Source organism: Mesoplodon mirus (genome assembly GCF_964341445.2).
Source record: "Mesoplodon mirus genome assembly, chromosome: 6".
Classification (NCBI taxonomy): Eukaryota; Metazoa; Chordata; class Mammalia; order Artiodactyla; family Ziphiidae; genus Mesoplodon; species Mesoplodon mirus.
In genome coordinates, this window is record NC_138982.1 from 46,715,288 (window position 1) to 46,741,967 (window position 26,680).

At 43.9% G+C, this 26,680-nt stretch overlaps 1 protein-coding gene across 7 annotated transcripts in view; it reads left to right on the forward strand.

Moving 5' to 3' along the window:
* ABCC5 (ATP binding cassette subfamily C member 5) overlaps positions 1-26,680 on the forward strand; it is an 89,500-nt gene that overhangs the window by 20,727 nt on the left and 42,093 nt on the right. For 5 of the 7 annotated variants that reach the window (XM_082625828.1, XM_082625826.1, XM_082625827.1 and 2 more), the window contains 12 exons: positions 4,089-4,246; positions 4,433-4,588; positions 5,248-5,395; positions 10,211-10,444; positions 10,595-10,768; positions 11,382-11,529; positions 14,101-14,249; positions 14,657-14,764; positions 18,970-19,326; positions 22,931-23,002; positions 25,201-25,325; positions 25,445-25,517. In XM_082625828.1, coding sequence (XP_082481954.1) covers positions 4,089-4,246; positions 4,433-4,588; positions 5,248-5,395; positions 10,211-10,444; positions 10,595-10,768; positions 11,382-11,529; positions 14,101-14,249; positions 14,657-14,764; positions 18,970-19,326; positions 22,931-23,002; positions 25,201-25,325; positions 25,445-25,517 — 1,902 coding nt within the window. Of the gene's footprint in view, positions 1-4,088; positions 4,247-4,432; positions 4,589-5,247; positions 5,396-7,787; positions 9,448-10,210; positions 10,445-10,594; positions 10,769-11,381; positions 11,530-14,100; positions 14,250-14,656; positions 14,765-18,969; positions 19,327-22,930; positions 23,003-25,200; positions 25,326-25,444; positions 25,518-26,680 lie in introns of those variants that run through there. The other 2 variants (XM_082625831.1, XM_082625832.1) reach the window with 2 other exon arrangements.

Sequence of the window (26,680 nt, forward strand, 5' to 3'; positions counted from 1 at the left end):
CTTTACATAGTTCTCACGCTATCAAAACTTGAAATAAGAAGTGGGGTCCCCATTCCCTTACAGATTTGTAGTTTATATATTTTCTGAGCTTAAATTACAGTTCCAGCAGTATGTTTCAGAACCTCAGTGAAGTACAAAGGAAATTTCCGTATTTCAAGATCCATTCATTTTATTTTATTTAGTGTTTAAATTTTTAAAAATTGAGGTGTAGTTGATTTATAATGTTATATTAGTTTCTTTTTAAAAAAAATCTATTTATTTATTTATTTATTTATTTGGTTGTACCAGCTCTTAGTTGTGGCAGGTGGGCTCCTTAGTTGTGGCTCACAAGCTCCTTAGTTGCAGCTCTCCAGCTCCTTAGCTGGGGCACACGGGCTCCTTAGTTGTGGCATGCAAACTCTTAGTTGCAGCATGCATGTAGGATCTAGTTCCCTGACCAGGAATCAAACCCGGGCCTCTTGCATTGGAAGCGCGGAGTCTTATCCACTGCACCACCAGGGAATTCCCTACAATGTTATAGTAGTTTCAGGCATACAACATAGGGATTCAAAATTTTTGAATTTTGATTTATAGAATTTTAGATTATACTCCATTTGTAGTTATTATAAAATATTGACTATATTCCCTGTGCTGTGCAATCTATCCTTGTAGCTTATTTATTTTTTACATAGTAGTTTCTACCTCTTAATCCCCTACCTGTACCCCTACCTGTATCTTGCCTTTCCCCCTTCCCCTCTTCCTACTGATAACCACTAGTTTTTTGTCTCTATTTTTTTTTTCTTTTTTTTTTTGCCGTACGCGGGCCTCTCACTGTCGCGGCCTCTCCCGTTGTGGAGCACAGGCTCCTGACGCGCAGGCTCAGCGGCCATGGCTCACGGGCCCAGCTGCTCCGCGGCATGTGGGATCTTCCCGGACCGGGGCACGAACCCATGTCCCCCGCATCGGCAGGCGGACTCTCAACCACTGCGCCACCAGGGAAGCCCAAGTCTCTTTCTTTCTGTTATATTCACTAGTTTGTTTTACTTTTTAGATTCTACATGTAAATGATAACATACTATTTGTCTTTCTCTGACAAACTTCACTAAGCATAATACCCTCTAGGTCCATCCATGTTGTTATAAATGGCAAAATTTCATTCTTTTTTATGGCTGAGTAGTATTTCATTGTATATGTATGTGTGTGTATGTATATATATATATATATGTATATACACACACCATGTCTTTATCCATTCATCTGTTGATGAACACTTAAGTTGCTTTCAGATCTTGGCAATTGTAAATGATGGTGCTATGAACATTGGGGTACATGTATCTTTTTGAATTAGTGTTTTTGTTTTCTTCAAATATATACCCAGGAGTGGGATTGCTGGATCATATGGTAATTCTATTTTTAGTTTTTTTTTTTTTTTTTGGGGTACGCGGGCCTCTCACTGTTGTGGCCTCTCCCATTGTGGAGCACAGGCTCCGGACGCGCAGGCTCAGCGGCCATGGCTCACGGGCCCAGCCGCTCCACGGCACATGGGATCCTCCTGGACTGGGGTACGAACCCATGTCCCCTGCATCGGCAGGTGGACTCTCAACCACTGTGCCACCAGGGAAGCCCTATTTTTAGTTTTTTGAGGAACCTTCTTAACTGTTTTCCATAGTGGCTGCACCAATTTACATTATCACCAACAGTGTACAGGGTTCCCTTTTCTCCACATCCTTGCCAACTAATGTTATTTGTGGTCTTTTTGATAATAGCCATTCTTACAGGTGTGAGGTGATAACTCATTGTGGTTTTCATTTACACTTCTCTGATGATTAGCAATGTTGAGCATCTTTTCACATGCCTATTGCCATCTGTATGTCTTCTTTCGAAAAATGTCTGTTCAGGTCTTCTGCCTATTTTTTAATTGGGTTGTTTGTTTTTTAGATACTGAGTTGTATGAGCGGTTTATATATTTTGGATATTAACCTCCTATTGGTCATATCATTTGCAAATATTTTCTCCCATTCAGTAGATTGTCTCCTTTGCTGTGAGGAAGCTTTTAGGTTTAATTAGGTCCCATTTGTTTATTTGTGCTTTTGTTTCCTTTGCCTTAGGAGACAGATCCAAGAAAATATTGCTACGATTTATGTCAAAGAGTGTTCCGCCTATGTTTTCTTTTAGGAGTTTTATGGTTTCTGGTCTTACATTTAGATCTTTAATCCATTTTTTAGTTTATTTTTGTATATGGTGTGAGAAAATGTTCTAATTTTATTCCTTTACGTGTAGCTGCCTAGTTTTCCCAACACCATTTATTGAAGAGACTGTCTTTTCTCCATTGTATATTCTTGCCTCCTTTCTGGTAGATTAATTGAAAAGATCCATTTATTTTAGAAATAGGTAGCAATGAGGGATTTCTTTGGTGGCACAGTGGTTAAGAATCTGCCTGCCAATTCAGGGGACACGGGTTCCATCCCTGGTCCGGGAAGATCCCACATGCCACGGAGCGGCTAGGCCCGTGAGCCGTGGCCCCTGAGCCTGCGCGTCCGGAGCCTGTGCTCCGCAACAGGAGAGGCCACAACAGTGAGAGGCCCGCGTAACGCAAAAAAAAAAAAAAAAAAAAGGGAAAAAATGCTTCCCGGTTGCTGTGTACTTTCCTGATACTAAGCAGTGACTTATCTGAAGATTCATAAGTATGCTGTGAACTAAAGCTATTGTCTTTGAGGAGAGAGCCATATAGGCATGCAGGTGACTCCCAGGCAGAAATCCTTAATGTTTGAGTTGCTTCTGTTTTGTGTGTAAAAGAAGTGGTGTGTCAAAATAGAGACTCCACTTTGTGTGAGGCACAGTGTGTTAGGTGCTGCACCACTTAACTTTTTCCTGATCTGGGGATCTATTCTTTCTTGCTAGTTCACAATAATTGCTGGAAATATTTGTGAGAATGTGAGAAAAGCATAAGGTCCTTATAATCCTTACTTGAGGAAAAGAATGCTTATGTTTCTGCAACAGTAACTGCAAAAGTAACTTTGGTTGATAAACAACAAGATCCTACTGTATAGCATAGGGAACTATATTCAATATCCTGGGATAAATCATAATGGAAAAGAATATGAAAAAGAATATATATATATGTATAAATGAATCACTTTGCTGTACAGCAAAAATTAACACATTAACATTGTAAATCAACTATACCTCAATAAACTTTTTTAAAAAATTAAGTGACTTTGGGTTACTTTTAGAGTAAACGGGTGTAGATATATCCAGATTTTTGGTCCACCCTCTTCTGCCACAGTCAGACTTTGAATTATACTCATTTTTGTTAATATGATTAATTGGTACTTATAAACTTTATAGTAAAATATGTATAACTTTGTATTTCCACCCATGAGACTCTCTGCTTCATGCTGCAGAAGTCTGGGTAGGAGCTCTTTAGTGGGGCAGCCAGGGTGAGAGCCCCGCTTCTGCTCTGCCTGTTGCTGATAAGAGAGAGAGAGGAGGCATATGTGCATCCCGGCTTTTTCTGCATGACAGGGCTGATAAGGCGGGGTGGGGGTGGGGGGTTGTGAAGTTTTTGCCATAGAAAATGGGCAATAGAATTTGCAGTGAGTAGTGTAGTAATTGACTCTCAGTCTATATTGGGAAATGAAAGATAAAACATTTTGGTGATAAAAATATAAATTTTAAGATATACAACACAATGAGTGAATAATGATGTAAACTGTGGACTTTAGTAAGTGATAATATATCAGTATTGGGCTGTCAGTTGTGACAAATGTAGCACACTCATGCAAGATGTTAATTATGGAGGAAACAGGGGGAGGAGAGGGGGGAGGTGAGGAGGTATATGGGAACTCTCTGTACTTTCTGCTCAATTTTTCTGAAAGTACTCAAAAAAATGAAGTCTGTTAGTTTAGAAATTTTAAGTATCTGGTTTAATGTTCCTTAGCAAGTTCATATCATACAAGCTAGTGTTTAACCTACTGACCCTTGGATTTCTTAGGTAAGATGAATCTGGTCTGCAGTTTGAGCTGTTATGTCAGGTAGATTTGGTACTCTCTGTTTTTCTAATGTTCACTGATTGTGCTTTTGCCTTCCCTCCCTATCTGTTGAAACAGCTGGATTGCCAAGATGCCTTGGAAGCAGCAGCCCGAGCTGAGGGCCTTTCCCTGGATGCCTCCATGCATTCTCAGCTCAGAATCCTGGATGAGGAACATCCCAAGGGAAAGTACCATCATAGCTTAAGTGCTCTGAAGCCCATCCGGACCACTTCCAAGTAAGAGGTTCTGCTGGTTAGTGGCTTGTCTGTGAAGCACCAAAAAAAAATTCAGGCTAAGATTAGACTATTTGGGGAAAACCTGGGTTTAGCCAGGAGTTCTGTATACTAAACATTGTACCGTAAGTGTTGGCTAGCCTCTCCACGTGTGTTGACAATTTTGTGCTTTGGGTTTTCTTTCCTCAGACACCAGCACCCAGTGGACAATGCTGGGCTCTTCTCCTGTATGACTTTTTCTTGGCTTTCTCCTCTGGCTCGCATAGCCTACAAGAAGGGGGAGCTCTCAATGGAGGACGTGTGGTCTTTGTCCAAGTACGAGTCTTCCGAGGTGAACTGTAGAAGGTAGGCGTCTCTGATCCACTTTCATCTCCCACGTACTGGTTGTGTAGGGCCTGAGCTAGGAGTGTGGGTCCGGCAGTGTCAAGTCCAGAGCTCTGTGTCCTTTTAGGATCTGAGCTATCCTGTGGAGGGAGGGTAGCCTGGGGGTGACTTTCCCTTTGCTCTTCTGCCTTATCTCCTATATCATCTTTAATCCTGTTTTAACCACGGGCTTTCTCTCTCTCTCTCAGCCCCGCTTCTCTTCCTGAGTCTGCAGGGAGATTATGTTGCTGCCTTGTGACAGAATACATTTTTGTGGTAGCCGATTGTCATGATTAAAATCTAGTTACGACTCTACATTTTACCAGGATCCTTCAGAAAGGGTTGGGGACCCTTGAGGAAGGAAGTTCTTATCCACAGGCAGATTCTATTCAGGGATAATTTTTCTGGGTGGAAGGAAAGACTTTCGTTCTCATCATTTTCTGAATCCTGAGAGGCTCCCTATACAGGGTAAATATGTAGTTACCCAGGAAAGGTCTTTCTTCCCCAGAAGGTGAAGACTGTACATAACTTGAAAGGAGAGACTGGTGTGAATGGTGGCAGGAGGGAGGCTGGCGGGGTGGGGCAGGGGTGTGCGTATTCCCTGGGGAGATGTGTGACGGAGGACATGTGCCCTTGTTAAGACTAGAGAGACTGTGGCAAGAAGAGCTGCATGAAGTTGGGCCAGACGCTGCTTCCCTCCGGAGGGTTGTGTGGACCTTCTGCCGCACCAGGCTCATCCTCTCCATCGTGTGCCTGATGATCACGCAGCTGGCTGGCTTCAGTGGACCAGTAAGTCCTAACCATCCTTCCTGACAGTCTCCAGGGCCCCAGCCATGGCCAGCTGTAACCTTCTTGTTCTGTTGCAGGGGTCGCCCTCACCTTTGGGCTAGTTAGCAACCTTAGAGATACCTCCAGGTCTGTTGCAAGGGCGCAGTTGATGTTGGGGTGAATGGTGGTTTGTGAGAACTGGAAGGAGGAGGGGGCCGCGTTGCCAGAGGAGAAGCAGACCTGGCTTGCTTCCCTGGGGTGGGGGTGAAGCTGAATGACTCCAGCTCTGCCCAGAGCCGCTGCTTTGCGGCTTATCGACACGAAACGACAGTCCCGGTTCGGGAAAGGTGTCTCACAGTTCCGTGAGCAGCCGAGAGCAGTGTTGTGTGGCGTAGGCTGTTGCGTTGGTGCTGGTGACACACTGAAGGTCTGGGGGCAGAGTTGTCACACGTTTGACGGTTCTGTGGCACATGAGCCCTCAAGAAGCTGGAGGACTGTTGAGGTTCTTAGAGGCTAACCTGAAGTCCATTTCAAGTTCTGGTTTATGGTGTAAACCGTGTGGCAGGTATTGGGGTTGCAGCCCTGGTTGTCCTAGTGTTGCTGAAGCAGAGTAGGGGAGAAGAGTGACGGTCATGCTGTTTTCTGGACACCTGTTTCTTGCACCTGCTGTGCTGCCTTACACTTGAGACTTTGATTAAATCTATTCTCTACATATTTGCCTTGAGGCATCGGAGCCGTAGTGCTCCTTATTCTGTGCGTTTTCCGTGTGTGGGTAAGCTGGAGGTTCATGGTTTTGGTAAGTATGGGCCTAAGGTGCATGGTGATTAGGTAAAACTAATTTGCAGTTTTTCTGTTATGTTTTTTTGTTTGTTCGTTTGTTTTTGTTTTTAATGTCTGATGCCTTTTTAAAGTTTTGATCTCTTTTCTGGAGCAGAGAACGCTACTTTTCTGGTATTGGGTTTCTTATTAATTGACCAACTAACATACTTTTGTATAAGTTTTAAGTAAGAGGGACCATGTAACTGAATATCATGTCACTGACCAAAATGGCAAACGTTTTCATAGGACCAGCTTCCCCCAAGAAGAGCTTCTGTCATTGTTTCACTACAGGGCTGGTGGCTGCTCTGATCTTTGGAAGAATTCTTGCAGCTGGGTAGAACGGTATACAGGCTTCCTTGATTCCATTTGGCCAACGCAAGAATTTAATTGGATCTTCCCACCTCCCCCCCCCCAAATTCCATAGATTGTTGGGATTTTAATTTTTTACTTGGGAAAAAAAGGTTTCTTATGCTTGTTCAGCTTGGGGGGCCTTACAGTCACTCACTTGAGCATCTGCATACTCCTTTATCTCTCTTTTAAGGCACAGCACACTGGAATACTAATCTCTAGTAAACTCTTCTAGATGCCAGGGAAAGCTGAGAGCCTTCCTTTAATAGGAAAACAGCAGCACGCTTTTCCTTTTCTCTACCCTCTTAAGGAAGAGCACCTTAAGGCCTGTGTTATTTTGGGAGATTTTCCCCTAGAACAATCAAGAAAGCAATGGTCCCATCCACAGTGTCTCTAATTAATAAAAGAAGATTTCAAATTGTCAGCAATGAAAACTTTTTTGGAGCTCTAATTCTGACAGATTTCTTTTTAATTGGAAATTTGAAGGATCGGGTTTGAGATTAGTCTTAGCAATGAGCATACCTTCCATCTGTGGATTTAAATCCCCTGGAAGAACATCCATTTTAGATTTTTGCACATTTTCTAATACGGCAAGGCTTTCAAACTGGCTTAGTCTGTTCTTACAGAAATCTTCGTAAGATCTGACTCCCCAGATACCATATATTTTTTTAATCTCCCCTCAGGTCTCACTGAACCTTGGTAGCCGTATGCAGAGCAAATAAAACACAATCAAGTGACTTTGTTTTGTTTTGTTTCTTAACTGTTGGCCAGCTGGGGCTGGACATTAATGATCAAGATGATCTAAGGTTTCAGTGACGCCAGTGGACCAGTGGTCTGCACACGGTGTCCAAGGGTCACCGTAGTGTTTAATGGAGAGCCAGAATCTCTAAGGGTATGGTCCTGACCTACGATGAGTGACCAAACTGCTAAACTTGCAGAGATGATTTGCGGCCTTCTTGGATTAAAACAGTTTTAAAAGACCAGGCCTGACCTATGATTTGTGTGTAAAGAATTAGCATCCGCCCTGTAGATCTGCAAGAGACGGCTCCCTCCTGCAGTGCTATCTCTTGGTGAATGCTAACTCTGCTCACGGGCCTTTTGGGGAAAGGACAGTGAAAAGCCTCTAGAGAGGTAAGTTTCCCACCCTTCCAACCTCTCTCCAGCTGCAGCTTGCTTGATGCTGTCAGGATCTGGATTTGGGGGGAGTGTCTCTGTAGTGGAACCAGTGACAGAAGCTGTTCTTTAGAATTTTCAGGATGGCTGTATTCTGCGGTCAGAATGAGAGAGTCAAGCTGGGCAGAATCTCTCGCCAAGAGTTCAGGTAAGGTAATGTTTATTCACTGGGAATGCTTTCCACAGCCAGACAACTATGCTGACAGTCTCGAGTTTTCTCCCAGTTTGTTTAAATTTAAATGATTGATTTGTAACCTTTTAAAACGAAATTTTGGTTAGATTTTTCATGAAAACCTTTTTTTTTTTCCTTTGTTCCATACAAAATGGTTTGAAATGTAATTGTTTTTTAAAAACCCCCTATGTGTTGGAAATTCTTTAATCTGCTGTTTCCTCTTTTCCCTCCCCTTTGAAAGTTTTGCATAGTGTAAGCATTCATTTTGTCTTTTACCTTCCCCCTGCTCCTCCTCTCTGGGAGGTACTAATGCTATTACCTGGTGCTGAAAAATGGCACAATAAAGGTATGGGAAGGAAGGAACCCCAAACTACAACCTGCTGTCCTTTCACGCCTTCCTTTGGAGACTGCTCCGTCAGTGCCGAGGTGTGTGAGAAAATGCTTTACTGCACCGCCATCTTACTGAGTTGCTTCACGTGAGGAAAATGGGGTTTTGACCCTGCCACTCAGTGACTCAGTTCCACATTTTGGATTGCATACTGGAAAAGAAGCCAATCTTCTTGCTAGTAAACCAACAACCCAGCTGTATGCAGTGGTGACCCAAGCAATGGATATAAAACCTAAAAATCCGAGGGAGGGGAGAGATGGGATACAATAGTTCTTGGAATCTGAAATCTCCTATTTATTTGATCAGGTTATTTACTGAGACTTGACATAAATCCGATTGGTGGGAATCTCTTAGGATCTAGTCGACATCTGATATTAATTTCCTCTCAGGAAAAACAAGAAATACCGATTTACCCAGAGAGAGTCTGGGTTCTGGAATTCAGCATTAGCTGCTTCAGGACAATTGCTTCTGGCCTCCATTTTTGTCTGTCACTCAACCGCTGGTTTCCAGCTACAGTACCCTTTGCTATAAGGATCGGTGTAGATGGGCGGATGGGTTTCTCCTTAATTTTATTTTCTTCCTTCGGGGAGGGGGATTGATTTGGCTTTCTTTTGTTGTGGTTTGTTTTGTTTCATTTTTGGCAAGATCAACTTTAGCTGCAAGGACTCGAAAAGACTCCGAAGGATGCCACCCGTTTTTCCTTGAGGCCTAGATTTTTGTATTCCCTCCAGAGCAGAGGTCACCCCTCACAGCCTAGTGCACCGACAGCACCGGTGATTTTAAGCAGAATCAACTCTTTGGGGAGTTTTCAGTTTTGTTTTTTGTTTTCTTCATTCTCTTTCCTTAGCAGCAAGGTCTTTATTCCTGGAGAATCTCCTCTATTGCAGGCTAACTGCAACTTCACGAGCCCTAACCGATTAAGTGCTGTCAGCTTGATGTGCTATTCCGGACTCTGGAAACAGATATTGGTTCTATGCTGTAATTTCCACTGTGTGTAGTTAAAACAACAGTCGAGGCCAGACCTGTTGGCTGGCTAGCCCTGTATAACTCGACTCTGTATGTTCCCATGTATGTTACCGCAATGCTCCTCCTGTTGTACAGTGTCTGTGAGATGCTCTTTGAAGATGGTACTTTTTATTTTTTTCATTTTCAATAAAAGTACATTACCTCCCACTTCCTGGTATTTAATCCTGTTGCTGAATGTGCCTCGTGTGAGTGTGTGCTCCGGCGTTGCAGGACCTCAGAGCTGGAGGTGGCACTCGGTGGTTCTTGGGGGCTGCTGCCTTCCCTCCCTGCAGGTGGTGTTAGACATGTGCTACCTGAGGTAACATGTTTTTGTTTTTGGGAGGGAGCGGGGAGTGTGGGAGGGCCCTTGGGAGGGTCTCTGGATTTTGAATAGTCAGCTTTGTTTGCTCTCTTCTGCACTATTAAACTGCTGATGTTTATTTTCAGGAATGTTTTGCAAATGCACTTCTCACTCTTCCCCAGTCCAACTGTAGGTACACTGTTCCTTTTTATCAAATAAGCACGTTTGAAACGATCCAAAAAAAAAAAAAGGGTCTTAATTTCATGTAAAGAAATGTATCATTGTGTGGAGATACTGGAATAAGGTCAAATATATACTTTTTAATGACCGTGTGTTGAGAATGAATTTCAGCTCATGGACAGGTTTATGTTACATTAGAAAGAGTATGGGTTTTGGTGGTGTCCTGAAGGAAGAAAGTTTCAAATTAGACCTACCTCCTGCAAATTGCTCTGCGTAAATAGCTGCAGGTGGACCGTCAGCAATAGTCGGTCCTCCGAGAAGGTCTTTCTCTGCCTAGGCACTTATCACTGTACAGTGGAGCTGCCTCCTCTTTCTAACTTAACATAAAACTGTGGCGTGGCGTGTGAGTGCCGTGGAGAAGCTGACGGTGGTGTGTGTTTCTCCCTGTAGGCCTTCGTGGTGAAACACCTCCTGGAGTACACCCAGGCCACAGAGTCTAACCTCCAGTACAGCTTGCTGTTAGTCCTGGGCCTCCTCCTGACAGAAATCGTGCGTTCTTGGTCACTTGCACTGACGTGGGCATTGAATTACCGAACTGGGGTCCGCTTGCGGGGGGCCATCCTGACTATGGCGTTTAAGAAGATCCTTAAGCTGAAGAACATTAAGGAGAAGTCCGTGGGTGAGGTGAGCGAGGGGTGTTTGCTCCAGGGCAGAGAGAAAGCTCCCAAGCTGAGCTCTTTCCTTACCTTGGGTCCCCGTTCTGTCCTTCCTCTTCCTCCTGAGGCAGTGCCTGCGTCCTCGCAGTGTCCACTCACTGCTCTTTGTGTCTCGTAGCTCATCAACCTGTGCTCCAACGATGGACAGAGGATGTTCGAGGCAGCTGCCGTTGGCAGCTTGTTGGCTGGAGGACCTGTTATTGCCATCTTGGGCATGATTTATAATGTAATTATTCTGGGACCAACAGGCTTCCTGGGATCAGCTGTTTTTATCCTCTTTTATCCTGCAATGGTGAGTAAGCCTCCTTACCGTATTTTGGCAGCTTCTCCTCAGATGAGTTACTTCCACTGGCCTATATATAGTAGGCACCACCGAGGTGTCACATCTTAGATTGGAAATTTCCTTTAAACAGGTACCTGGTTTGGAAATGTCTGGAAAGAGCTAGACAGTGTTCAATCCATACAGGCAGCATTTTGACTTTAGAGGACATCAGAGGTCACTTGAATAAAGGCAGTAGCTCCTAAGTGAGATTTAAAAAGAGGGAGTGTGAGTGAAGGAGGTCAGCAGGTGAACCCTGCTTCCCCCAGGTAACACAGGAGAGGTTGAGTCTCGCCACCTCAAGGTGATGCTAACTGATATGGCTCTCCCGCTTCCCTTTGGTAGCATAGATATCTGATAACTCTGAGGACAAATGTTTACTTGTCTTAACTTTCTTCCAAAGGATAAGTAAGAGTCAAATACGATTTGATTATCATTTAATAGACCACTTTTATTAAAAAGCAGTACAACTATGGGATGCTCACTTTATTTATAATAATCTTAAGCGGATTTATCTCCCAGAAGGACTAGACAGTTCTAACTCTGAATAAACTCTGATTTGGCATGACATCGCTTTTCCTTTCAGATGTTTGTATCACGGATCACTGCATATTTCAGGAGAAAATGTGTGACCGTCACAGATGACCGTGTCCAGAAGATGAATGAAGTCCTTACCTACATTAAATTTATTAAAATGTATGCCTGGGTCAAAGCATTCTGTCAGAGTGTACAAAGTGAGTTTAAAGACTTCATATGTGTATATGGTAGAAGGATGTTGGCCTCTGTGCTTCCTGAGCACATTAGCTACTGGAAATCCTAATGTCGTAGGATCATAATACCTTATGTTCTTATAATAGCCTATGAGCTTTACGTTGATAGGGATCTTAGAGACTGGCACCCATAACCTCATCTCACAAATGAGGAAATTGAGACCTGAGAAAATTGTGATTTTTCCCAAGATAACTCAGCTGGTTATGAGTAATTCATTCAGTTTCAAAGCCCTCTATCTATACTCCCATCCAGCCCATAATTTTCTGGTCTGGCCATGAGGACACCACAGAAAACAGTATCAAGTGGCTGCTGAGAGCTCCGCTTCTGCCCCCACCACTCTGTGTGTGCATGTGCACTACGGGTAGGTGAGTGTGAGACCCTGGGGGTCGTGCTGGGAGAAGGGCTAGGCTGGAGGTCAGGACAGCTGGACTCTGGACCTCGCTCTGCCACTCACTCACAGGGGTTTTTTAATTTGGTTTCTTTTCAAATAACTGATTTGTGTTGAGTCACAAGGTTCTCAGTGCCTGCCCCGATCCTGATCCGTAAATTCATTGCAGACATATACATGTCGTATGTAAATGCCACAAAGTTTGGAGGAATAATTAGCACATTAGCTGGGCATTCCAAAAGATCTCAACAAAAATTGAAATCTTGGGCCCTAAAACAGGTGAATTTAAGAAAAATATATTTAAAGGCACTTTAGGGGACTTCCCTGGTGGCACAGTGGTTAAGAATCCGCCTGCCAATGCAGGGGACACGGGTTCAAGCCCTGGTCCGGGAAGATCCCACACGCCATGGAGCAACTAAGCCCGTGCGCCACGACTACTGAGCCTGCACTCTAGAGCCCACAAGCCACAACTACTGAGCCCGTGTGCCACAACTACTGAAGCCCACGCAGCTAGAACCCGTGCTCTGCAACAAGAGAAGCCAATGCAATGAGAAGCCCACGCACCACAACGAAGAGCAGCCCCCGCTCGCTGCAACTAGAGAATGCCGCGCAGCGACGAAGACCCAACACAGCCATAAATAAATAAATAAATAAATAAATAAAGGCACTTTAGAGTTCAAATGAGAAGACATAGTTACATTTAAATTTAATTTAAATATAAAAGATATGGCTGTTCATTGACCATAATCTCACAGTGAGCTAACCTGAATATGATCCGGTTAAAAAGTAGGTGCAGGGGACTTCCCTGCGGTCTAGTGGTTAAGACTTCGCGCTTCCACCTCAGGGGGCGTGGTTCCGTTCCTGGTCGGGGAACTAAGATCCCACATGCTGCGTGGTGTGGCCAAAAAATAAAAAAGTAAAAAGAAGTTTAAAAGTTGGTGCAATTTTGGGTTGAATAGAAATACAGTGTTCAGATCAAGGAAGCTGTTTTATTTTCACTGCTTGGTTTGTTGACTAAACCTTCAGGAACATTGTGTCCACTTCATAAACTTTAATTATGAGTGGTCAGAAGCATCCAGCAGTTGATTAGGCTCCTTCTTTAAGTAGTGACTTTGTTGCCAATAGAATGGAACAATTGGGTGCTAACAGGACATCTGCCAAGCCTGTTGGCAGGGTCACCAATGATGGTCCCTTCCGGCTCTCAGATTCTAATTTTCTCAGTTTTATAATTTTCTTTCTGAGACTCCACTCATCCTTCAGCCCCTGACTTTGGTATCTTTACCTGTGTGTTTTAGCTTGAAAAGAGCATTCTTGCTCATTATAGACTTGGGCAAGTTATGTGATACATGTTAAAGCAGTGAGTTGAATTTTTTAAAGTATGACTTGAGAGCTGGCTCTCAATATATTTCCCAGTGTTTGGGACAGTGGTAATACCTTTAAAGGTCAGTTCATAGTCTCCTAGAAAAATTGCTTTTATGGTTGAAAATTTTTTGAAAATACCTCACTGCTTTATTGTCATACTTCTTACTCCCTGGTCTTTTGTACTCCATGGTTGCTCTGTTAATAAGGTTGTCAGTTTTATAAATATTTAAGAAACATCATTCTGCTTACAAAAATTGTATTTCACTCATCCTCCAATCACCCTTACTGCTTTTTGTGTGAAAGCCTCTATTCTAGCACCAACATACAGTAGGCACCCTAGTAAATCTTAGTTCCTTTTAAATTCTCCATTATCGTTGTATAGTCTTTCTTATAAGTACCTAACCTAGAAATAAACAACCAGGGAAGCAAACAAAACTGCCACTAGCAGATATGATTAATGTGTTCATTCCTTCTAAACAAAAGAAATTTGCAAAAAGAATTAGACTAAGGCAGAAGATGATCATTGTACTGAGAAGTAGTGACTGTTTTCTGTTAGATTCATTGCTGTGCCTTGATCCATTTCAAACCTCAAGCTTGTGTGCCAGCTTTTGTGATTGTAATTGATGGCCATATTGACCTAGTTTTTTGCATCATAAATGTTACAGGGTCGTTTTAAAACCTATGGTGGCTGAAGACCTACCAAGTCTCGTTTGGTGACAGAGGAGCAATATCCCATGGTTCTTTCGACTTGCTTTTTAGAAACTGGCTTGCTTTTTATTCTTAGAAATCCGAGAGGAGGAACGTCGGATGTTGGAAAAAGCCGGGTACTTTCAGAGCATCACCGTCGGTGTGGCTCCCATTGTGATGGTGATCGCCAGTGTTGTGACCTTCTCTGTTCACATGACCCTTGGCTTTGATCTGACAGCTGCACAGGTCAGTGAGCCCTCAGGGCTTGGGGACGTTTTAGAAATACCACATATAGAGATGCTCTAGTCCTCTGGTTACTAGATTTGGACTTTTTTCATTCATGCTGTTAATCTGAGAAGTGGAAGAGTGGGGATTTAGCCCCAGTGCACAAATAAGTGTACGGGTTGTTTTACAACTTTGGGTTTAATTCTGAAAATACAGGTCATTGTTTGATTCAGATTCACTGAGAATTTTAATTAGAGGTCTCAAAAACTCTACCTTAAAAAATATATATCTGAAATATATCTGACTCATACCAACATTTGACAGTCAAGTTACAGCCCTCCTTAAACCTGAAAGGAAATTGATGATGTCGTGTTACTTTAGTCGCATAGCTTCCTCAGGCTCAGTTTCTTCTCTTTTCCTATTTTCAGGCTTTCACAGTGGTGACTGTCTTCAATTCCATGACTTTTGCTTTGAAAGTTACACCGTTCTCAGTAAAGTCCCTCTCAGAAGCATCCGTTGCTGTCGACAGATTTAAGGTAAGTGGCTCCCTTCCCTCCTCCGAGTCAGGAGCTGTGGCAAAACTAACTGCTGCCTTTATTCCAATGGGCCACATGGGCTGGCTGCACTTGGCTTTTTTCACCTTTAGCCTTTCGGCAAGTTGGTAAGAAAGGGGGCAGTGGAGGAGACTCAGGGGACCTTTTCAAAGAAATATGAATTTTTACCTTTTGTAGACAGCCTAGTTCTGGGCTTCCAAAATTTCAGTGTTCCCCTTCAGAGCTAGTCCCTTCTGCCTGGACCTAACATGGATATATGTTTTAATTTACTGGGTCTTTACGTGATTCAAACCTAGGCAATTAGAATTATCAGGAGGCTGTCAGCTTTTTCTCACCTTGATCTACATCTACATCTACCTCTACCAAAATACTGTCGGGAATAAGCTCTTTTTGATTCTTTTCCCTGCCCTGTGGTTGCCACTCATGATACAGGTAATGCAGTGACATGGGAATAGTCATAAGACTAGATCATACTGAGAACTGCAGTTAAGTATGTATTAGGGTTTTTTTTTCCTTGCAGGTGGTTAGTTGATTGTGCCTTGACTGTGTTTTTTGTGCCTTCAGAATAATACAAATACATGATACAAGAGGTAGATATATTTGGGAGGGTGGAGGGAGATAGATATTTGAAAGTGGTTAATACTTAAAAAAAAAAAAAGTCCAGCACTTGTGTGGCTGGACTCTCTTGACAAAGCCACTGCAGAGAGTAGCTCCTGCTAATTCTTCTTGGCTGCTGAGAGCAATACAAAAGCAAGGTCAGAACCTTGAAGGCTTGAAGCTCAGGTGTTTGAGGGATTGATATCTTCACCTTAGGTGTTCAGGAGAAAACAAATTGGGTTTTCCTCTTAAGAAGCATGGAGAATAGCTTCCCAAGATTTATTTATATTTTACTTGTTTAAAGTTAACCAGGTGAATTTTGTTTGGTCAAGAAAGCTAGTCCTCAAGAATGTGCCCCCTGACCCTAGCCCTAAGCCCTCCCTCACCCCAGCCTGGCTGCTAGAAGGCCAAGATCCAGAGCCACGTGAAAAGAAATGGTCTAATTGTAATCAGAGCCTTATTTTGTAGAACCCACAATATCTAGTTTTGAAGAAGGCAGATTTTTTTTTGTAAATTTAAAAAATCTTATTGGCTTTATTCAGCGATTCATGAATTGGGCAACATCCAATCTAGCAACTAGAAGGAACTCTGAGGAGCTGTACAAAATGAAAGACTTTTATAGGTAGAAGGGAGCAGGAACAAGGAAGTTATTCTAGGCAGAAAATCGCATTGGTTATTACAAGGTTACTTTCCTTTAGGGCATGGTAGGGGTCTATCAGGCAGGTTACCTAACTAGTGCTGATCAGGTGATTGCTGATTGACTTGTTTAATATTTCATTTCTGGGAGAGCGGAAACTATAGTTAAGTCTCAGTTTGGTGACGTGGGGCTTAGCATAAGTGACTCCATTTGGGGCCTGTTGTCTTGTTTTTAATAGCCCACAGGAAGCAGACCAGAACTCATCCTAAATGGATCAATTTCCTCCTAAAAGAAAAATGCAACATTTTATATAGGATTTAACCAAGACCTAGAGTCTCATAATATAATATTCAAAATGCCCAGGATACAGTCCAAAATTACTCTGCATACAAAGAAAGTCTAGATACTGAGATGACCCAAATGTTGGAATTATCAGAAAAAGACCTTAGAAATGAAAAGGTAGAAAGTCTCAGGAGAGAAATAGAAGATATAGAAAATAACCAAATAAAAAAATTTTAAGCTAAGAAAATATATTAATCAAAATTTGAAAATATATTGAATGGACTTAGTAGCAGAATACAGGTGACAAAGGAAAGTCTGTGAACTTGAAGATAGATCAGTTGAAATTATCTGTGATAAGCAGAATGTCCACCCCTAAGGCCGATGTTTCGAGCATAAATTTTTCCTCCTATTTGTTTCTCTGCCCTTTTTAGTGAATGGCTTTGGTAGTATTTTGGACGAAGGAATAGGAATTTATAGTACAGATTTGTTCACACACCACCCCAACCCCCTTATTTCTCGAGAGCTCTCTTCTTTTCACTTACTAGTGAGAACCTGTTTTAGCAGGTGGCTTTTCACGCTATAGATCCTTCCTCTATCCAGGAAGCTTCAGAGTTAATAATAGAAGCAACATCACCCCCAGCTCTGTTGTATGCCTCATGAGAATGAGTCGCACTCTAGCTAATTCCTCTTGGCAGTCTCCTCCTCCCCCCCCACCCACCGCCTCCACTTCTGGGAGGATGATAACTTTAGAAAAGGCAGTGAGAAGCCACCTTCTAACTTTTCTGATAAGACAGTCACCAGTATAGTGTTGCCAGGTTTAGCAAATGAAAACACAGGCCACCCAGTTAATAACTGCATGAGATGTACTTATACTAAAAGTCTATTCATTATTTATCTGGAATCAAAATTTAACTAGGCATCCTGTATTTTATCTGGCAACCCTATGAGTAGTCTCCTCTTCTGCTCAAAAGATACATTCTGATTTGATTGCTTCAGTGAGCGAGAGTAGTGTTTTGATGTAAAGTTGAGGTTTATGGTTTATGTATCTCCAAGATTCTGTTGTCCTGGCAGGTGCAAATCCAAGTAGATATAAATTTAGGTGTGTGGGGCGCTTGTGTGCCTCAGCATGTCCAGGCAGAGTGACCTGAAGCTGAAATCCTCCTGGGAGGAGTGCGGGGCTGCAGGGAGCCTGTGGGAAGGGAACGTGTGGACGAGCTGTGCAAGCCAGAGGCACTAGCGTAGTTTATACAGTGCATGAGGCCTACAAGACCCATTTAGTAACTCTTTAGGAGAGAGAAGTGATAGGAGTTCCGTCAGCATATGGTTTCACTCTGTGAAGGTGGGCAGAATATTTGCCATGTTATTCTCAGCCCAGTCTCTCAGGAAGGCTCTGAACAAATGAAACCAATGGCTCTTTTCAGAAAACTGAACTTAAAAAAAAAAACTACTTTTTTTTAAAGGTTGACCAAGAGTGAAGATTATCTAGGAGATTTAGAAACATGACATTTCTGGGAAGATCAGGGATTGGGAATGGATAGGAGACCTGGCAATTTAGGGATGCAAAGAGCAAGCTTAGGAGTTTAGGATTTAGGAGAAAGAGCTTGCTCTTAGGCGAGGGGATTATATGGTACATTTAATAGCACCTGCAAAATTTAAAAGTTAGGGGTTCTCGGTAACTAAGCAAGTTGTCCTTCCATTAAAAATCATCTTTTCTCTAAAGACTTTCTAATGTTTAAAAAAATTTTTAATCGTACTGGGAATCCAACCGGGATAGCGCCCTATAGGGAAGATCACTGGGTTAAGGGAGGTGTCAGAAGTGGGTTCAAAGTCATGGGCACATGTTGGTCCTGGGCAGAGGTTTATTATGGTCACTGTTTCAGATCTAATTTCAGAGACACTTAGCTTTTCAAGCATTCCATTTCTCTTCCCCTGATATAACTCAGTGGGACTTGGGGAATGAGTGGGAGGAAAGAGTCTTTCTTTCTTCCCAAGGATGTTTCTGAGGGAGATACCCTTCCCTTCCACGCAAGCCCTTTCTTTGAATTCTCACAAGTTCCGAGGCAGGACTTGGAAGATATGAGAACTTGTTGGCGAGAAGATGTACTCCGCCGTCAGTAAAACCTTAGGTACTCCTTTCTAACCGGAGCGAGCTAGGCCTGGTCACAATCTCAGCTGTGCCTCTCCTCCCGACATGTGCGTGAGGGAAGTGCCTAGGCTTGGGGGTTCTGCAGGAGTGATCTGGAAGGCAAACAGAGTGATGAGGGTCTGGGCAGGAGAGCAGCGTGCCCGCCCTTTGGTTCTGCTGCTTGCATTTTACTACCTGCTACTCAGCAACTCATGAGTGAGAACAGGGGCTGCAGACCAGTCAGTTAAATAGCCCTTGGTCCACATTAGACTGGTGGAAAAGGAAAGAGTCGTTTAGCATGTAACTGGTAGCGTTGAGTGTTGGGCCAGTTAAGTAGGCCCCTGTCCATCCCGAGGGTGTCCCCACACTCCCCTGACCTCTCCGTGGGCCTGAGGCTGGGCTACACTAATGAGCTACCTTTTGCCCTTCAGCTTCCTTCCACTGTATAGCCTGATGTGTTTTGCTTCGTGAGTGTACGCCCTAGGCTTGTCTCCCTGGTCTTGATCCAGTGTCTCATCTTTGCACCTCTCTCACAACTCCTATCAGAGTTTGTTTCTAATGGAAGAGGTTCACATGATAAAGAAAAAACCAGCCAGCCCTCACATCACGATAGAGATGAAAAATGCCACCTTGGCATGGGACTCCTCCCACTCCAGTCTCCAGAACTCACCCAAGCTGACCCCCAAAACGAAAAAAGACAAGAGGGCTGCCAGGGGCAAGAAAGAGAAGGTGAGGCAGCTGCAGCCCACTGAGCATCAGGCAGTGCTGGCAGAGCAGAAGGGCCACCTCCTCCTGGACAGTGACGAGCGGCCCAGTCCTGAGGAGGAAGAGGGCAAGCACACCCACCTGGGGAACCTCCGCCTGCAGAGGACGCTGTACAGCATCGACTTGGAAATTGAAGAGGTAACCATCTACCAGGTGTCTATTCTGGCAGGGGTAGGCAGCTGCCAGTCCTTTTAGCAAAAGGCTTTCTCTCTGGGAGTGGTTTTGAACTAAAGAGCAAATCTGGCCAGTTCCACCTCTAGAAGGGATATTTAGGCATTTAACAATAGAAATGAATAACAACTGCTCTCATGAGATACTCATTTTATAAGCAAGGAAATGAAGCATTCGAGCGGGTTTTCTACAATTTTGCCCTGAATAGATTTGATTTAGTTGTATGTGAGCTGTAATAATTATTTCTAGTTATTGTAACTCTGTGTGAGCTTCTTATTAGCACTGGGCTGTGCATAGCATGGAACCTGACATATAATAGGTACTCTCAGTGATGCTGTGCTCAGCAATTCTATTGTAACTTTATTTTTTAATGTAAGTAAAGGATCGCTATGGTATATGATGTCACAGCCCAGGTAACACAGGACTAGAGTCTCCCACAGGTCCTCCTATAGAGAGTGGCTGCCATAGACACTTCAGGTTCAAGGCTTTTAAAATACAGAATATGACTGGGAGCCAGCGCCATGTTGAGGGCTGCAGCATCCAGAGGGTCCCAGGTGTATATATATCTACTCATTCCATTTTTGAGTGCCAGCTCCCTGCCAGGCACTGTTACAGAGTTGTCGATAGAGCAGCGAAAAACCAAATAGGCCAAAATCCCTGCCCTCCTGGAGTTTACCTTCTTCTGAGCAAAGATAGATGGTAAACAAGTAAAAGGGCTACGAAGAAAGGGGATAGAGTGCTTGCTGGGCGGGGAGCAGGTGTGGTCAGTTTAAATAGGCCTCTTAAGGGAAGGCCTCACTTAAACTAATATCCCACGTGCCATGCGGCCCAGCCAAAAAAAGAAAAAAAAAAGGTAATAACAGGCATAATGCATTTGTTACAAATTGAAGGCTTCTGGCAACCCTGCATCAAGCAAGCCTGTTGGCATTTTTCTGTCAGCATTTGCTTACTTCATGTCTCTGTCACGTTTTGGTAATTCTCAAAATATTTCAAACCCTCCACCAGCAAAAAGATTATGACTCATTAAAGACTCAGATGATGGTTAGCATTTTTTAGTAATAAAGTGTTTTTAAATTGGTATTTACATTGTTTTTCTTAGACATAATGTAATTGCACATTTAGTAGACTAAAGTGTAGCGTAAACATAACTTATGTATACAACGGGAAACCAAAACATGCGTGTGACTCGCTTCATTGCGATGTTTGCTTTACTGTGGTGGTCTGGAAGCAGACCCACAATATGTCCAAGGTATGCCTGTATTTGAGCAAAGACTTGAAGGAGCGAGCCATATGGATATGTGGAGGAAGGAGAGCATTCAGGCAGAGGGAACAGAAGCACGAAGGCCCCGAGTGTGCAGTGTGCCTGTCACAAGAGCAGAGTGAGCATGGGAGAGAGGGGAGGGTGCTGAGGGCAGAGATGCTTGGGGTGCCAGAGCCTCCTGGAATGATTTCTGCTTTACTCTGAATGGATAGAGAAGCTGTTAGAGGGTTTGGAGGAGAAGAGTGATGTGATCTGACTTACGTATGAATTCTAGCTTCTGGATTCAGAAGAGTGTGTAGGGAAACAAGGAGGGAAGTGAGAAGAACGAAGGAAAAACCTATGAGTTTTCTGGACCAAGGGTGGTAGTAATGGAGGTGGTAAGGAATGTTCATCTACTTAATTGGAAGTGGGCTTAGGGGGTTCTAATGCGGTGTGAGGCCTGTTACACAGATCCAGAGCTGGACTAAAGGGAAAACAAAAAGCTCCCAGCTCTTGGAAGCTAGAGACAAGAGCGGGGGAAGATGGTCCTCTGTGAAACCACCTGAAACAACTAGCATGGTTCATCATTGGAGGGCACACAAGTCAGTTTTCTTAACCACAATTAACTTTTTTTAAAAATTAATTAATTAATTTTTAAATTTTTGGCTGTGTTGGGTCTTCATTGCTGCACAAGAGCTTTCTCTAGTTGCGGTGAGCGGGGGCTACTCTTCATTGCGGTGCACGGGCCTCATTATGGTGGCTTCTCTTGTTGCAGAGCATGGGCTCTAGGCTCATGGGCTTCAGTAGTTGCGGCACACGGGCTCAGTAGTTGTGGCTCGCGGGTTCTAGAGCGCAGGCTCAGTAGTTGTGGCGCACAGGCTTAGTTGCTCTGCAGCATGTGGGATCTTCCTGGACCAGGGCTCGAACCCCTGTCCCCTGCATTGGCAGGCAGATTCTTAACCACTGGGCCACCGGGGAAGTCCAGACTTCAATTAACTTTTAACAGCAGGCTCCTTATTTAATAACGATTATCTTGATTGAGGCAACTATATCACATTGCTAATCAGCTCTATTAGAGGATTATTCCTTGTAATCAGCTGAAATTTACTCTTCTCCTTTCTATCTGTTGATCCTCCTTGTGCCCTTTACAGTCCATGTTCACATGACAGACCTTTAGCTATTTGAAGAGATACCACAATTCCCCCAGCCCCCCTCTTTAGAGAAGAGGTGGGAAGTTAATATTTGCCTGATGTCTTCTGTGCCCCAGGCACTTACTTCATTGTGGACATATTTAGTCACCATTTAGTCATCGGAACAGCGTTTTCTCTGTGTTAACCTGACCGACCTGAGCAGAGTCTGAGCCTGTGACTTGGTCTCCTCATCATGACTGGGCTGTAATCTTTCAACCCCCTGAACCATGTCAAAAACTTTGTCCAATATACTTTTATTAAGTACCAGACACTGTGTTTGGTCCTGCAAGGATGGCTCCTTCCAAGTTGCTCAAAGCTCAGTTAGAAAGACAGTATTCGTTTAAGTAATAAGACCAAGTCCACACAGTTGGCAAGTGCTGGTGGAGCTGGGACTCAAATCAAGACCTGTCTGCCTCCAGAGTCCACGCTCTTTCCACACCTCCACTCTCCATGCCTCTCCTCACTGCCAGTCTTGAGGCAACAGAGTGTTGCTGAACAAGTGGTCCTGTTAAAATCACCCGTCTGTTCTTGAAAACGTTTAACACTGCCCATGGAGAACTCATCATTTTGCCTGAGGATATTCAGTTAATCACAGGCTTGGTTTTCCACTTTCATGTGGGATTTATGGTAAAAATACGCCCTCAGATTCTTGGAGGTGTTTTGTAGAAAAATGGAAACAACAGTGCACAGTGCACATCATTTTTATGAAAATGATTTATAGACCCTGGAGAAAAAAATCATATAAAATAAAATGAAAATCAAGTAATTTTCAAGAGTCCTGTCCTCTCTTCCAAAAACAACAATAAAAATAAACAAGTTATCAAAAAGCATGGGTTACCAACAAAGTAGGAAAGGGGGTAGGCCTTTCTAAAAGTGATGTGGGATACCTTAATGTCTGTCACATATTTAATTTTTCCAAAAGGCTTACACATCTGTTACCTCAGTGCATCCCCACAGAAACCCTATGACGTGGGTGGCTGATGAGGGAGAAAAGAGGTAAGTGACTTGCTGGGTCCTCAGGATGACATTCCCATAGTGATGGACTGTCGTTAACATTTTTTTCTTCAAAGAAATCCGACGTCCTAGAGATGAATGGTCAGTAGTGCTTTAACGACCTTCCTCTCTCGTGTGCTTTGTCCAGGGTAAACTGGTTGGAATCTGTGGCAGTGTGGGAAGTGGAAAAACCTCTCTCATTTCATCCATTTTAGGCCAGGTAAGATTTTGTTATTGTCCTTGGCATTTTCTGCTTCTTTCTCTGGATTCTGCTTAGCCAGAGTCTCAGGAAAAATGAACTTATTTCCTGAAGAGAGTCAGGAAAGGTGGAAACAAAATGACCCTAGGTCTGTATCATACCCTGCCCCCTGCCTTTCCTACCCCTTAACAACAGCACTGTATCTGGAAGGGGGCTGAATGACTGAGTGATACCCAGCTGGAGTCATTTGTTTCTCTTGCCTTCTTTTATTCAGCATGTATTTACTGAGTGCCATAGGTATGCCGGACAGTGTGTTGGGAAATGTCAGAGGTAAGGGATGGACAAACTGCAGACTGCCAACAAATGGACCAGCCTCACCAGCCTCCCTGTTAGAGAGAGAGCCTTCAAGATTTGATCTAGAAGTAAAGACCCACTCTGTTTTCAGCCTAACCATTGAAAGAATTATGCCCTCAAGGAGTCCATGGTCTGGGACTTCCCTGGAGGTCCAGTGGTTAAGACTCCATGCTCCCACTGCAGGGGCCGTGGGTTTGATCCCTGGTCGCAGAATTAAGATCCCGCATGCCACACAGCGCTGCCCCCCCCCAAAAAAAGGAGTGTCCATGGTCTGATTGGGGCGCTAGGCCTTCTAGACACACAAGCACAGCACAGGGCAGTGAGTGAATAGTGCTCAGAGGGCCCGGAAGAGGGCTGTCAGCATTTGGATTAAACTAGCTTGACTTGTTGGTTGAGATGAGGATAAACTTAAGGTTATTCCTCCTGATGGATGAAGTCCTCTGAGTCATTTTTCCATATTGAGGAAATTAGACAAATGGGAGAAGGGGCTGGGGAAGATTGTTTTGTAGCATCCAGTCTGTGGAATATTTGGTCCTGTTCAGCGTCACTGTCACAGTTGGTGGAGTTGTGGCTCTCCTCTGGAGCAGTGGTGCCTGGGGTGGTCTGAGGAAGCCTATATTCAAATCATCTGGAGGTGCAGCTTCCCACCCACACCGGCTTCTGCTTTATGAGGCTGTACAGTGGTTGGGCTCAGCCAGTGGTCTTCGTAAAAAGCCAAAGACCTCCTATGTAATTTCTGATCATCAGCCAGATTTCGGGGCTAGTGATGAGAGACACAGGTGGAGTGAAGGGGAAGGAGGGTTAGTGGGCAGCAGTTAAATTGAAAAATGAGTGGGTCTTTGCTTCTGGATCAAATCCTGACAGCCTTCTCTCTGACAGAGAGTCTGGGAATACCGGTCAGCCCTGCTTCTTTAGAGTGTAACTCTTTGTTGGCGGTCTGCAATGTGGGGTGTTTGTACTGTAGCAGCCGAGGGAGCTGGATTTCCACAGTTAGACCCTCAGGGGGTTTCTGAACACTTGAGTGCATTATCAGTGTACTTAACCTGTTTGGGGGCAGTTGTGGTACTGTGTTGTGGCCTGTGTGTGTACACTGTGCATTGCCATGTTTGAGAGGGCAAACTTGTATGTTCAGATTGGTTAATGAAACCGTTTCATGCTATAGCATTCCTAACCCAAGACAAACGTTTACTGTTAGTTCCACAAGGAACACTGAAAGAGCATAAAATGGGTAAATAGATTCATGTCGACCACTGCAACTGAAAACACAATTCTAAGCACATGGCTCATCATCATGTAGTCTTTTCATGTTGGAGGGGAGGGTCTGTCATCATTGTGTAGATACTCAGTAATACTAGTTGATGTCTGACTGGAATTTTTTTCCCCTCTGGTCCTCATTTTACAGAAGTAGCTGACGTAGCCAACAGCCTGTATTAATTCTGTGGATGAGTTGACCTGCGCTTATCTTGAGGCAGGGACTAGCTCTAAATCTTTACAGCATACTCCCCAGGGGAATTCTGCAGGGGCCTTCTGCTTGTGCTTCCTTCAATTAGAACAGTTTGCAGTTAGGAAAAAAGGATAATAAAGTAGCTTATGGGTTGCTGAATGAAGTATTTGTTCATTCAAATCATGGGTTATGCTGGGCTCCCATCACACGTAAGCAAGGAGAACTTTGATTTTCTTGACTTCTGTAGCTACTGCTGTAGCTTTGCTCTCTGTGGAACAAAGGTGAGGTCCAGATTTGGGTTCAAAAAGCATCCAGGGAAATTGCCAAGATTTTCAACTTCATTGTGGAATGTCGGGGGTTCTGCTGGCTTAGGGTGATGGTTTTGCATTGTGATGCCATTAGATGGTGTCTCTTTCCCTAGATGTCACTTCTAGAGGGCAGCATTGCAGTCAATGGAACCTTCGCTTATGTGGCGCAGCAGGCCTGGATCCTCAATGCCACTCTGAGAGACAACATCCTCTTTGGGAAGGAATTTGATGAAGAAAGGCAAGGAATGTTTGGTTTCTGTCATGCTTTCATCTTGGCTGTGTGAGACACAGGCAGCCCGAGTCAGCAGGCTCTACCCCAGCCGTGTCCCTGATGCTGAGTCTCTTTGTGTCCTTCAGATACAACTCTGTGCTGAACAGCTGCTGCCTGAGGCCTGACCTGGCCATCCTTCCCAACAGTGACCTGACGGAGGTACACGTCTTCTGTCCCTGGTGGGCCAGGGTGTTTAGCAGAGAGGATTCTGGAAGATAGGTGGCAGGGCTATGCCAGAGCCACCTCCTAGGAGTGCATCTTAAATGCATGGGAGAAGAACCTACACGGGAGTTATACTTTCTCTGGGACTTTATGTTAGGAAAGCATTTGGTCCTTAAGGCAGGAATATCAACACTACCTGTTTTAAGCGTATAAATATTTCATGTCATGTGGATTTTAAACAAAATCCCACTGTTGGTTCAGAATTCATGTTTTCTACCCTATTCATTTTTATTTTATTTTACTTTTTTTTGCGGTGCATGGGCCTCTCACTGTTGTGGCCTCTCCCGTTGCGGAGCACAGGCTCCGGACACGCAGGCTCAGTGGCCATGGCTCACGGGTCTAGCCGCTCCGCAGCATGTGGGATCCTCCCTGACCGGGGCACGAACCCGTGTCGCCTGCATCGGCAGGCGGACTCTCAACCACTGCGCCACCAGGGAAGCCCTCTACCCTATTCGTTTTTAAAACCAAAGTCAAGCATGTGCCTGTTGAGCTTCTTCCCCTGAACTTCATTCTGCCAACTTCCTTACTCACATATGGTCTCTAGAGAGGCCTCTCCCTCTAGAAATAAAGAGTCCTTAGCACAAACCCGCCTTTCTTTGCTTCTCTGCCCTGGGACAGTTCCCAGAGGCTTGTTTTTGGAACTGGCTAGTGCCTTCAGTGTTGACACTCACCTCCCATGACCTGCCCTGGAGGTCTCTGGGGCTGACTCTTTTATTCAGCTGACTTCAGTTTAAGCCCTCAAACCAGATTTGAATGGTTTGATTAGTTTACTGGTTCTCAGATCCTGTTCCCCTGATTAGCAGCAGATCGGCAGCATCACTGCAGATTCTCAGCCACACCCGAGACCTACTGAATCCAAGACTCTAAGGGTGGGGCTCCACAGTATGTTTTAACAAGCCCTGCAGGCAATTCTCATACATGTTCTTATTTGAAACCTCTGAATTAATTGAATTTTTTTAAGGATAAGATTTTTAAAAAATACAGAGCCAGTTACCGTTTGACAATTGATTTTTTTTCATTTGTTTTTTTAGTAACATTTATTAAGTGCTTGTTATATGCCGACTGCATGTGCAGAAGCTGCTGGGGGCACTGGGAATATA